The sequence below is a fragment of the Haliotis rufescens genome, unplaced genomic scaffold, assembly GCF_023055435.1.
Source record: "Haliotis rufescens isolate VD_foot unplaced genomic scaffold, xgHalRufe1.0.p SCAF_10, whole genome shotgun sequence".
NCBI lineage: Eukaryota > Metazoa > Mollusca > Gastropoda > Lepetellida > Haliotidae > Haliotis > Haliotis rufescens.
The window spans coordinates 24534301-24548592 of NW_025963780.1; the positions used below are offsets into that span (position 1 = coordinate 24534301).

The 14292-nt window shown below is 43.3% G+C and overlaps 1 protein-coding gene across 1 annotated transcript; it reads right to left on the reverse strand.

Moving 5' to 3' along the window:
• Window positions 1–1659: 1659 nt before the first annotated feature.
• LOC124128327 lies at window positions 1660–10995 on the reverse strand. Its single transcript, XM_046491722.2, has 5 exons — window positions 10747–10995; window positions 6790–6817; window positions 6096–6305; window positions 4617–4735; window positions 1660–1878 (listed from the first exon to the last, which is right to left on the reverse strand). The coding sequence occupies exons 1-5, from the start codon at window positions 10942–10944 to the stop codon at window positions 1738–1740; spliced, it is 696 nt and encodes a 231-aa protein (XP_046347678.2). The 5' UTR covers window positions 10945–10995; the 3' UTR covers window positions 1660–1737.
• Window positions 10996–14292: the final 3297 nt, after the last annotated feature.

The window sequence follows — 14292 nt, forward strand, 5'->3', positions numbered from 1 at the left end:
AGGTTTCGGACGTTTACCACTTTCGTGACACCGCGAGCACTGTTTTGGTTCTGAAAAAGCCCAGAGACATCATCCGGGCTTGTGTTCGAATGCTGACTCACCCCGAATCTCACCCTTGGTCTGTTAGGCACTATGCACTAAAAGAAGTATAGCCTTGCTAAGAAATGCAGTACAAAATATCTTTCGGATTAGCCCGAGGCCAATTACGGTCAGTTACAGAGGCATATATGGAGACCAAACACTCAACTAATTAGCGATGGGCTTGACATCCCATGTTGACGTGAATAGGCCCATTATCTATCGGAAATCGACAGTTATACCTCGGAAGACGAGAATATTCCAAGGGTGAGTGAGTGAGTGAGTGAGTTTGGTTTAACGCCGCTTTTTCACATTATTCAAGTTATATCACGGCGTGTCAGCTTAATGTGAGAGGAAAGCCCGAAGTGATGCAGGTCTCAGACGTTTACCACTTCGGTGAAACCCACGAGCACGGGTATGGTGCTGACAAACCTAGAAACATAATCGGGGCGAACCGGGATTCGAACCCACAATCATAGGATTCTGGCGTACCCAAGGGACGCAACTCTGCACAGCGAATCGCGGCGCCTTAGACGACTGGGCCACCCGTGCCCCCGAATATTCCAAGAAAGTACACTCAAACTCAAAATTTGTTGTCCCACAATTGTACGGGCCCAGCTGCACAACGCGACATTAGCGCAACCAGACCCGGGGTTATTATCTCCCTTGCACTGTTTCTGCCCGTATTTACCAACCGTTTGCTCGTCCTGCCTGAAAACCTCAAGTAATGAAAATATCAAACTCCAATTTCCATGTGTATGAGTGAGTGAGAGAGTTGGGTTCAACGCCACTTTTAACAGTATTCCATGTTTATCACGGCGTGTCAGTTTAATGTGGGAAGAAGGTGATGCAGGCCTTTGCGAACCGGGCTTCGAACCCACGAGTATAGGTTCCTGCCGTGCCCAAGGGGCGCAACTCTGCAAAGCGAATTGTGGCGCCTCAAACGACTGATTGCTTACAAATCTAGTTGGCTAAAAGGTTCTTAAGGCGGTGGGGTAGCCTAGTGGTTAAAGCGTTCGCTCGTCACGCCGAAGACCCGGGTTCGATTCCCGACATGGGTACAATGTGTGAAGCCCATTTCTGGTGTCCCCCGCCGTGATATTGCTGGAATATTGCTAAAAGCGGCGTAAAACCATACTCACTCACTCACTAAAAGGTTCTTATCATTCTTATTCCATAAAGGCAGTGTGTTTTTCTCGTGTATTTTCAGGTGAACAATTGACTTGTCAACACATACTAGTACTTGTGATATAGGTACAAAATGAAGAGGTTTTATATGTTATGATGTCAGTGACGAAATGCCCGAATAAAAATTATCACAAGAAGGACATGCAAACCATTAGTCGGGAAACACGTACGATTCGGAAAAACGCACCCTGTGCATTAACAAAAGGGCCATGGAGCGTACGTACTACACGTGCAGCAGCACTGTGAACGGTATTAAAGTGAATGGTTTTTGATTGCTTTGAGTGACTTGCACAAGATGTTTGTCGTCAACACTTGTCTTTGTTCTAATACTTGGTATTAACATTTATATTTCATGATGCACTACTTGTGTAAGAGTAAAAAAACGACGACAGGTTTCAAATACGTTTTATCAACGGGTTTTGCATATTTTCGACATGACGCTGCAACCCTGAGATTTTATTCAGTGTTTATTCAGTTACAGTAACGGTTATCGCAGTAGTCATGGAGATGTTCCACCCGCCGTACTGTTGATGTGAACTCCAGGCGGCCTCGGTTGAAGTTCCAGAGAATCGACTCCGAACTTCGCGGGGGAAGTACAGAAAACACCAGCAGCTGCAGCAACCAAAGAAACAAAAATAACATCACAAAACACAATATAATCAGTGAGAAAAACGTACAACTCTATGGATAACAACTTCTGGTATATTGCATTTTGTAAAGTACGAATACTGTTTCGAAACATGTTTCGTACCGTTCATCCGGCTTCATCCAATTATCTGCTTGTTATCTATTACCGTTGTTAATGCTAATCTTCTGCTTATCACAAGATGTCATACATATATACCTTTCATCACTGGGTGACCGCCTCCGTGGTCTAGTGGTAGAGCGTCCGCCCTGAGAGCGGAAGGTCCGGGGTTCGACCCCCGGCCGCGTCATACCAAAAGACGTTAAAAGATGGTACTTGTTGTTACCCTGTCTGGCGCTCGGCATTAAGGGGCTAAAACAAGGACTGGTCGGCTCGGAGTCAGTATACTGTGTCTGAGTGGGGTCTTCATGTTAAACTGCGCCGTGGTATCTCAGTGAGCTAGCACTATAAATCGGCATCAGTCCGGACTAGTACAAGCAGCCACACAAACACACACACGTGCATGCATGTCGCTATATAAGTGCAATAATCTTGGACGCGACGTTAAACCCCATTTCACCTCACCTCATCACTTGGTTGTCACTCTAGCTTGATATAACGGTGTAAGAGTCTACATCGAAACGTCGCTGTATGCAATAAACCAGAAGTTGTTTTTCTTAAGTTGTACGTTTTTCTTTCTTATTTTGCCAACTTCTAGATGGCCAATTAAACAGTTACAACAAAATAAAATTAGCCCTTTGTGATTTAGAAGCACATGCACAATATAGCAAAACGTTTCTTCGAAGATTGTGGCTGTCTTTTATACATTGGACCGACCGTGGATCTTGTAGGCTTTCTACACGTGTTTATTGGTTTAAATGTTTAATTCTGCCAAGAGTGGTTGTGTTCTTGACACACGTAATCGTTGTTATTTGTCTGGTTATTTTCGTTCCCGAAAGGGCATTAAAGCAGTTAAAGGGTTTAGACAACAGACATGTAACAAAACCTCAGCCGAATTCAGCAATATTTAGCCTGTAAATAATATATTCTGGACCTGAACATCCAGCAATCTCATTAAAATCCGATCTTAGTTTTCGCTGACGCTAAACAAAGATCTGAGGACATCCCATTACGGGTCACGTCAGAACGACCTTGCGCGAATTTTGACCGACCAATGGAAGGATGGACAAGAAGTCGACATTAGCCAATCAGAAGGCAGCTTTCTCGTGCTTTACGGCACTAATTGTAAATTGGCGACAACGTTTCGAAACATATTTTGACAAATTCTCGATTACAACTTTGAAACCTGAACAAAAGAACATCCTGGAATGGCAAATATATGGTCTAGATTGTATGGATTCAGTCGTCAAACCCGTAACTATCGTTCAGAATACCCCGTGTTAAAGTTTTCGAGATTGCATGATCAGAAAGCACATTCCGACTGTCACTTTCATGATCTGGTAAACGACGCTCTGATTGGTCGGATGAAAGGTCGTTCTGACGTGACCCCTAATGGGAGGTCCTCAGATCTTTGTTTAGCGGTAGGGAGAACTAAGATCTGATTTGAATGAGATTGGAACATCTAGTGGCATACATTATCAGCAACGATCCACGCCGTCAGGGTAGGATGACACCCAATCAACCAGGTCACCGAGCAGGACCACCTAATCTGTTGCTGGGGTCTGATTCTGACCCGAAATCCCCACGAGAGTTTCGTTTTCAGAAGATGATAAACAAGTTATTGAGATTAATGCACATAAGCTGAAGACCCCCTGCTGTTATCACCTGTTATGAACATTAACCACTGAATCAAAACAAATTTGTATTTTCAGCAAGACACCCTCAAAATTTTCGGAGCAATATCAGCAATACTTTCACTTTGTTTGGTGACCACATACACATACACAAATGATAACAGTACTAAAACGAATCTTCGGGGATATTAAAATATTGTTCCACCATGAGTGAGTGAGTGAGTGAGTGAGTGAGTGAGTGAGTGAGTGAGTGAGTGAGTGAGTGAGTGAGTGAGTGAGTGAGTGAGTGAGTGAGTGAGTGAGTGAGTGAGTGAGTGAGTGAGTGAGTGAGTGAGTGAGTGAGTGAGTGAGTGAGTGAGTGAGTGAGTGAGTGAGTGAGTGAGTGAGTGAGTGAGTGAGTGAGTGAGTGAGTGAGTGAGTGAGTGAGTGAGTGAGTGAGTGAGTGAGTGAGTGAGTGAGTGAGTGAGTGAGTGAGTGAGTGAGTGAGTGAGTGAGTGAGTGAGTGAGTGAGTGAGTGAGTGAGTGAGTGAGTGAGTGAGTGAGTGAGTGAGTGAGTGAGTGAGTGAGTGAGTGAGTGAGTGAGTGAGTGAGTGAGTGAGTGAGTGAGTGAGTGAGTGAGTGAGTGAGTGAGTGAGTGAGTGAGTGAGTGAGTGAGTGAGTGAGTGAGTGAGTGAGTGAGTGAGTGAGTGAGTGAGTGAGTGAGTGAGTGAGTGAGTGAGTGAGTGAGTGAGTGAGTGAGTGAGTGAGTGAGTGAGTGAGTGAGTGAGTGAGTGAGTGAGTATGGTTTTACACAGCTTTTAGCAATATCCCAGAAAGGGGCTTCACACATTGTACCCATGACGGGAATCGAACCCGGGTCTTCGGCGTGACGAGCGAACGCTTTAACCACCAGGCTACCCGACCGGCCCTCGCGACTACCAGGTAGGTGAAATTCAGTGACTGTAAATGTGTTTCGTGTGCTTGAATCATACCCGAAAAGGCAATTCCGCGAGAACTTGGTAACTGAGCTCCTGTAAGCCTGCAATGCGACGTCTCAAGGCATGTTCCGCACTGGCACGTATCTCCTCTTTGTAGGAAGACCCGGTGAGTCCTGCAGCAAAGTATTGAAAGTATTATATTTCGTAAGATTCAACACATACTTGCATCAAACCATACGCCTTCGTTTCGTTATTTCTTCATCACATTTGTGACGATGGCGAGTTGATGTATGAAGTGTATTATATTTTAACCAAATTGATGAAATATATTTTCTATGTCAGGCCTACCAAATTTACCCCTGCAGAGGGCTACCAATCGCAAACCGTGGAATATGTACACATTTTAGAAGTAGCCACACAAATTACCAAGTCAAGTCAAAGTTTATTTTAGGCTACAGGCCAGATGCAAATGGTAATACATTATACATCAAAGCAATCTCATTAAAATCAGATCTTAGTTCTCGGCTTAATCGAGCTTTACGGCACGTGTTTCAAACTGCGACTACGCTTCGAAACATATATTGATAAAATAATAACTGAACAAAATAACATTCCGGAATGGATAATACATGGTCTAGATTGTATGAATACAGACATAAAGCCCATAACTGTCGTTCGGAATACCCTGTGTGTTTTCTTTCGAGGTTGCTCGATCAAAATTCCCATTGCAACTGTCACTTTCATGATCTGATGAGCGATGCTCTGATTGGTCCGATGAAAGGGCGTTCTGACATGACCCGCAATAGGATTTCCTCAGATCTTTGTTTAGCAGTAGCGAGAACTAAGAAATGATTTTAATGAGATTGTACATCACAGCGCACAATGCGCGGCTCAACATTTCAGATGAAACAAGACTGAAGACTTGCTCCCCTGCCAATCCCAACCCGCCAATCCCACTAGTTGCCAAAGTGTATACATAAATACAAATATTTTCATATCTTGATCATAATGCATTCTTTCTTTCATTGATAATTATGGTACACATACTTTGCCAATCGAAAAATGACATTTCTGAGACAGTCTTGCATTACCTGGACAAATTTGAAAACACTGGGGTGTACATGTGAATAATTTGGCAAATACAGCCGTCTTAACTCCATATATTTTGGACACATTATTTAAACATGGTATTCGTCCTCTATATCATGAACATAAACGCTGTTCTCTCTGTAATCTGGGTTCAACCCATCTCCCCTTTTCAATCATGAATATACGTGAACTGAGCATAAAACGTGTTTGAGCTATTCGGTATTTTACAATTAATATTCATTTCAAAACACAAGGAATCCTTCATTGACAGGTACAGTCTGGTTTCGCTAAGACTCGATACCAAGACACAACCTCATATAGTTTACATCGTAATGATTAAAAGCTGCTACACTTTCAATGAAATCAAACACAGTAAATCACGCAGACTACCTGATTGAATCAAACAGGATCAAAATATACAGGCCATTGACATCAATAGATCACCTGTCATGGTAAAACTCATATCCCAAAAGTAGATGTAATCCCCGATCAAGTTGGCCGGTGCTGGGGCCTTCTCAATGAGGTCCTTCTGGATCTTCAGATCCACCACAAGGTCCTCTGCTCTATACACAGGCTTCACTGTCATGCTGATATTGGCTGCAAACAAGACACCTTCCAGCTGTCGCCATGCACACAGAGTATCAGACCTGAGAACTGAAGAACCTTTCTGAATGATCCGTTAATGTAACAAAGATATGTGCGTCATAAGCGTTCAGGCTGCTTCATTACCATCGCATACTGTGAACCTGATAGTTGGTCTTTAAAGCCGCACCCAGCAATAGCCCAGTGACTGTCTTACAACAAAGTCATAGAGTCTGACTGCTCGATTCTTGTAGCCGCCTCCTACGACCAGCATAAGCTGCTGGAAAACATAATAACCCTGATCACGCACGCACGCACGCACGCACTCAGGCACGCACGCCGTTATTGCGAACTAAAAATACTGAGTTATTTAAACAGACCAAAACTGTTCTGTTTGTACCCAGTAGGATGCCGGTTTATTGAATGAAATATCCATATAAGATTGCAAATTATCGAAGGTAGGAAGAAGCAAGCAACGATGTTGCAGCACTAATAACATTTAATAATACAACCTTCGACCTTCAGGTGAAACAGGTAAATGAATAAGTTCACTTACTGGCTAAAACTCTGGGTTCGCCAACCACCTGAAAATACAGAACACAGGTGTTTGTTATTTGTCTAGAGGTCACCTCTCAGTAATACACAACAAAATACACGTATACTCGTCAAATAAATCAATAAAAGCTAATAAACCATTTCCATAATCATAATATATTTACATCCATCGGACGATTCCGATTTAATATATGAGTAACAAAACGCGGTGACCTTAGATATAGTTACATATTAATCTTCAGAGGTTCCAGTGTTCCATGGTAATGTATACTTACACGCAAAAGAAATGCAAGTGGTTTTAAGCAAATAGGTAACAAACACGGAACCATGAATTGATACGAGTTTTAGCATGTAGTGAAGCCTGATGGTGGTATCAAAATTTTTGGTTGTACTTTGCAAGCCCCGAGTAAAAACGCAACATAAAAAAACGAATCGGCAAAACGCACCATTTCAATGAATATGTGGGTATCATGCACCCATTTCTCGCGAAATCGAAAATGAACGCACTGTAGTGGGTATAAAACTGTGGTCGATTCTTGGACTTACCACTCCTTGATCAACAATGCCGCGTCTAACTCAAATTCAGAGAAACCAGGCTATCGGACGTTTGGAAGCTGGAGAGTCTGTCCAAGATGTTGCCCGTCATTTCAACGTTAACATAACCACAATTTACCGTCTCCTGCATCGATACAATGCTACACAGACCACAGATGACCTTCCCCGGAGCGGTCGTCCTAGGGTCACCACACCTCGACAAGATCGGCAGATTACCCGTCAACACCAGCGACATCTGTTCCTAACGGCAAGTGAAAGTGTTCGACAGACCATAGGAACACATAATCGACACATTAGCCGGGACACTGTGATCCGACGTCTCCGTTCCAACAACCTCAGATGTCGTCGACCAGCACGTCGTCCTGTTCTCCAATCACGGCATCGACAAGCACGACTTCAGTGGGCACAGGGTCATCACAATTGGCGTCATCGTGAGTGGAGGCGTGTCATCTTTTCTGATGAAAGTCGCTTTTGTGTCTCCCATGCTGACGGAAGAGTCGGAATTTGGCGGCGTCGAGGTGATCGTTTCGCTGACAGAAACGTTGTGGAAAGGGATCTATGGGGTGGACCTAGCGTCATGATATGGGCAGGGATTGGACTTAATGCGAGACTTTGACACATTTTCCAACAGGAAAACGCTCGTCCCCATGTTGTCAGAGCTACCATGGCCTTTCTGCAACAACACAACATCCGTGTTCTACCGTGGCCAACCCTCAGCCCTGATCTGAACCCCATCGAACACTAGTGCGATGAGGTTCAAAGGCATCTGCACAATGTGCGCCAGTCCCTACAACTGCAGATGAACATCGCAACACCTGCTCTGGATGTGTGCAGGAGGATACCTAGGGCCTTCACAAATCGTCTGATCCACTCAATGTACAGGAGATGTATGGCAGTGATCTATGCTAATGGTGGTCACACCAGGTATTGACTGACATTCTGGGTATTGACCCGAAACTGTGTAAGCCCTTGACATTTGAAAAAAACAATTATGTCATCTGCCTTTTAATCCATTACACGGTCTTCAGGCAATCGTGCCCTATTAGTATTTCTTGTCTTTACTGTTGAAAATAAATAACATGTATACTGCATACTCGACTTGCGTTTCTTTTGCGTGTGAGTATATTTTGTTGTTTGGCGGTGATAACTGTGTTACATTGTTGGGATTCGGTTTACGCTCAATGCATTGTGTTTGGACAGTGATCAGTCGCTAGCTATAGGAAGTTACTTTATTCAGTAAAAGGTGACTATGCTTGTCGTAAGAGGCGACTAATGGGATCGGGTGGTCAGACTCGCTGACTTGGTTGATGCATGTCATCGTATCCCAATTGCGTGAATCGATGCACTTGATGCCAATCATGGGATTGCCTGGTCCAGATTCGACTTGGTGCTGCATCACCAATGTATTTTTGTATTTGATACTGACCATTGCCATCATATTAATATTTATTTCCATTGAATATTGTACTGCCACTCTATTGCTGTACTGTCATCGTAATTGCTGTGCACTTTTGTAAACTTGGTGAATCTTGTAATACATGGGTTAATTGTAAACCACTTTTAAGATGTTTGTTGGTTTCACACTATGTTCTTTTACGCACAGAAATCTGGGGTTACACATTGTTTCAATTTGGAAATCGACACGTAACACAGAACAATTTGACAAAAATGAAAGCAAGTGTTATCTAAAGAAAACAATATGTCAATGGCTGGACTTCTTAAATGATAGGGGGCACGGGTGGCCCAGTCGTCTAAGGCGCCGCGATTCGCTGTGCAGAGATGCGTCCCCTGGACAAGCCAGAAACCTATGATTGTGGGTTCGAATCCCGGTTCGCCCCGATTATGTTTCTAGGTTTGTCAGCACCATACCCGTGCTCGTGGGTTTCACCGAAGTGATAAACGTTTGAGACCTGCATCCCTTCGGGCTTTCCTCCCACATTAAGCTGCCACGCCGCGATATAACTGGAATACTGTTAAAAGCGGCGTTAAACCCAACTCACACACTCACTCACTGCTAAATGATATTAACATAACCGTACAATTTGGGGATAAGACATCTGTTTCTTTCTGTATTTGAATCAGAATTTCTTCTCAAATTAGCAATTTTAAAACAAAACTTGGGCAAGAAGTTGAACTTCAGCTTCGGGTATATCGATGATGTTAAATCGTGAGATGCTGGTCAAATAGCCAATGCGCTTTCACTGGGGCTCCTTTTCAATTCAAATGGAGTTGATTGTCTCCATCAAAATTATATATTTTCAGAGACCATAAGCATTGGTCCAGTGTCTACATTTCACAAATGTTAAGGTACTATTAAGCATATTTCTACTAAGATTCAAAGTGCGTGATACGACTATTGCTCAAAAGTTGTTTCATCAAGGTTACAGCATTCTAGGAAAGCTTTCAAAACCTTTTATGGTAGATATATGAAGGACATGTCCAAATTTGCATCATACGATCTTGTGTTTGTTCGGGTGAACAATTGACTTGCCTTTCCCTGTGTTTGTGACGGGTGCCACCAGTGGGGCAGGATACGCTCACCTTTTCGCGAACACCTGGTGTCACCACTATTGATAGTGATTCATTAACACATACAATCGACCCTGTTTTATGCAGAGGTTTCTCTTGGATATGGAAAGGGTTTTGTCGCTTTATTTTTAGGAACTTGTGACGGCTTTGTGGTGCTATCCCTCTGAGATACCATGCTGCCGTTTTAACACGAATACCCCGAGCAGGCACAGTATACTGACTTCGAGCCGAACGACAAGTACCATCTTTAACGTCTTTTGGTATGCATTGACCAGTGGAATTCATCTCGAATCATCACTATGACATTGTGATAGTTATTCATTAAAACTTGTGCGTGATATAGTCGGAAGCGGTGAATGACTGTGTTTAGTGGAGTGCTCATGATGATTAAAATGTCTACCATATAGAAAGACCGCGCATTTCGTCTATTTTGACATCACAGCCATATGACATTGCTGTGCATAACAACAGAATCCAATGGATTTCTCTGGATGGGAGGGGGGGGGGGGGGGGGGGGGGGGGGGGGGGGGGGGCACGGGGGGCCCAGTCGTCTAAGGCGCCGCGATTCGCTGTGCAGAGTTGCGTCCCTTAGGCACGCCAGAAACCTATGATTGTGGGTTCGAATCCCGGTTCGCCCCGATTGTGTTTCTAGGTTTGTCAGCACCATACCCGTGCTCGTGGGTTTCACCGAAGAGATAAACGTTTGAGACCTGCATCCCTTCGGGCTTTCCTCCCACATTAAGCTGACACGCCGAAATGTAACTGGTATACTGTTAAAAGCGGCGTTAAACCCAACTCACTCACTCACTCACTCTGGATGGTCGCCTTATTGACATAACGCAGGAGACAAAATTTTAAACCAAACGGAGCTTACTTTGAAGGCTTGTTCCACTGTGAGACTCTTTACACTATACAGGGTATCCTGTATAAATGTCATAGCGGTCCCCAGGTCTCTTCCAGCGTCGGAAACCACGATGTCCACGTAGAAAGGTTCTTCTTTCTTCTCCGTGTTGTCACACAAACCACAAAGGAACACGGAGGCCCCAAGCAGAAGTAGCGCACACACCTTCATAGCTGCGTCTGGTTATGTGTGTGTGTCCGTCAATGTGGAATGATTGCATTCATACAATACAATATGTATACCCTTATACAGATGTTCACCAAGAACAATTTCAAACATAATTGCACGTCTTCTTGGGTTGCCGTGACACCTGTTGCAGATGTACATATGATCCTTGTAGCATGAAAAATGTGTATATGGAGACTGACACGTATTCCTGGTTAATAAATAAATTTAGTCTCAGGATTGCAATTGATGCAAAATCAATGAACAAGCACACAGTCGTCATAACATTAAGCTTGTTATTCTTATTTTGAGTGTTCTGACAAATAACATTGTAACCATGTGCAAAGCAAGGAAATATTCAATGTTCCAGAATCTTAAAAAAAGCCTTTCTTCTTCCAACCTATTGTCTGCAAAACTTTCACGTTGACCTCTTGAAACGCAGGTCTTGAACAATAGTTAGCCATGTCGCTGTCTGAGGGGCTGTCTTCAGCAGAGTGTAAGCAATAGGCCGTGTAACAGTGAGTACTTCATGTGACAGATGTAAAAGAATGTGCGTTGGTTTAATCGCCGTGTTTAACAGTATTCCAGTCATGTCAAGGCGTGTCAGATTTATGTGAGAGGAAAGCTCGAAGTGATGCAGGTCTCAGACGTTTACCTCTTTGGTGAAGCCCACGAGCACGGGTATGGTGCTCACAAACCTAGAAACATAACCCATAATCATAGCTTTCTGGCTTGCCCAAGGGACGCAACTCTGCACAGTGAATTTCGGCGCCTTCGACAACTGGGTCACCCTTATCCACTGTATGTAAAAGGAACGTTAATGCTGTAATGTAGACGAGAACACCATGGGAGACGCATGATATACCAGTTGTATTTTACAAGTAGTGAGTGAGTATGGTTTTGAAGCCGCTTTCAGCAATATTCCAGCAATTTAATCTTTTATTTGAGTATATCATCTGATCAAGGTGAAATGTGTTTTTGGTCATGTGAAGTAAAATTGAAGTTTTTGGTAGTTTTGCTTCCAAAAGGAATCTCACTTTCTCTCAAATGTTATGAAATTATATTTGTGTTTTCGATCATTGCTTCAACACATACTCTGCTTCAACACATACACTGCTTCGACACAGTCACTGCTTCAACACATTCACTGCTTCAACACATACTCTGCTTCAACACATCCACTGCCTCAACACATTCACTGCTTCAACACATCCACTGCTTCAACATATTCACTGCTTCAACAAAAACTCTGCTTCAACACATACACTGCCTCAACACATCTGCTGCTTCAACACGTTCACTGCCTCAACACATTCACTGCTTCAACACATTTACTGCTTCAACACATACACTGCTTCAACACATTTACTGCTTCAACACATACACTGCCTCAAAACATTCTGTGTTTCAACACATCTGCTGCTTCAACACGTTCACTGCCTCAACACATTCACTGCTTCAACACATTTACTGCTTCAACACATACACTGCTTCAACACATTTACTGCTTCAACACATTCATTGCTTCAACACATTTACTGCTTCAACACATACACTGCTTCAACACATACACTGCCTCAACACATTCTGTGTTTCAACACATCTGCTGCTTCAACACGTTCACTGTCTCAACACATTCACTGCTTCAACATATTCACTGCTTCAACACATTTACTGCTTCAACACATCCTCTGCTTCAACACATACACTGCCTCAACTAATTCTGTGTTTCAACACATACTCTGCTTCAACACATACACTGCCTCAACACATTCACTGCTTCAACACATCCACTGCTTCAACAAATTTACTGCTTCAAAGCATTCACTCCTTCAACACATCCACTGCCTCAACACATTCACTGCTTCAACACATTCACTGCTTCAAAGTATTCACTCCTTCAACACATCCACTGCCTCAACACATTCACTGCTTCAACACATTTACTGCTTCAAAGTATTCATTCCTTCAACACATCCACTGCCTCAACACATTCACTGCTTCAAAGCATTCACCCCTTCTACACATCCACTGCCTCAACACATCCACTGCTTCAACACTTTCACTGCTTCAACACATCCAATCCTTCAACACTTTCACTGCCTCAACAAATTCACTGCTTCAAGACATCCACTCCTTCAACACATTCACTGCTTCAACACATTCACTGCTTTAACACATTTACTGCTTCAACACATTTACTGCTTCAACACATTCACTGCTTCAACGCATCCTCTGCTTCAACACATCCTCTGCTTCAACACATTCACTGCCTCATCCACTGCCTCAACACATTCACTGCTTCAACACATTCACTGCTTCAACACAATCACTTCTTCAAACACATTCACTGCTTCAGCACATCCTCTCCTTCAACACATCAACTTCTTTAACTCATTCACTGCTTCAACACTGCCTCAACACATCCTCTGCTTCAACACATTCACTTCCTTAACACATTCACTGCCTCAACACATTCACAGCCTCATCCACTGCCTCAACACATTCACTGCTTCAACACATTCACTGCTTCAACACATTCACTGCTTCAACACATCCAATGCCTCAACGCATCCACTGCCTCAACACATTCACTGCTTCAACACATTCACTGCCTCAACACATTTTACTGCTTCAACACATCCAATGCCTCAACACATCCACTGCCTCAACACATTCACTGCTTCAACACATTCACTGCTTCAACACATTCACTGCTTCAAACACATTCACTGCTTCAGCACATCCTCTCCTTCAACACATCAACTTCTTTAACTCATTCACTGCTTCAACACTGCCTCAACACATCCACTGCTTCAACACATTCACTGCCTCAACACATTCGCTGCTTCAACACATTCACTGCTTCAACACATCCAATGCCTCAACACATCCACTGCCTCAACACATTCACTGCTTCAACACATTCACTGCCTCAACACATTCACTGCTTCAACACATCCACTGCCTCAACACATTCACTGCTTCAACACATTCACTGCCTCAACACATTCACTGCTTCAACACATCCAATGCCTCAACGCATCCACTGCCTCAACACATTCACTGCTTCAACACATTCACTGCCTCAACACATTCACTGCTTCAACACATCCAATGCCTTAACACATCCACTGCCTCAACACATTCACTGCTTCAACACATCCACTGCCTCAACACATTCACTGCTTCAACACATCCACTGCTTCAACACATCCACTGCTTCAACTTTTACACCAGCCATACATACTGTCTTTTACAAAACATTTTCTTTCAGAACAATCAGCATGCTCAGCGAAAAACATGTCATTCAGCATTTTCTGGAACAATGTGTGTGTTTTCAAACACGTCTTA

What these genes read in the sequence shown, in the direction of transcription:
- LOC124128327 (XM_046491722.2), bottom strand. Translation starts at nt 10,944, where the DNA reads ATGAAGGTGTGTGCGCTACTTCTGCTTGGGGCCTCCGTGTTCCTTTGT. An exon ending in TATGAGTTTTACCATGACAG is followed by an intron (nt 4,736 to 6,095) that starts GTGATCTATTGA and finishes ACTTTGCTGCAG; the next exon opens with GACTCACCGGGTCTTCCTAC. An exon ending in TCGCGGAATTGCCTTTTCGG is followed by an intron (nt 1,879 to 4,616) that starts GTATGATTCAAG and finishes TGGTTGCTGCAG; the next exon opens with CTGCTGGTGTTTTCTGTACT.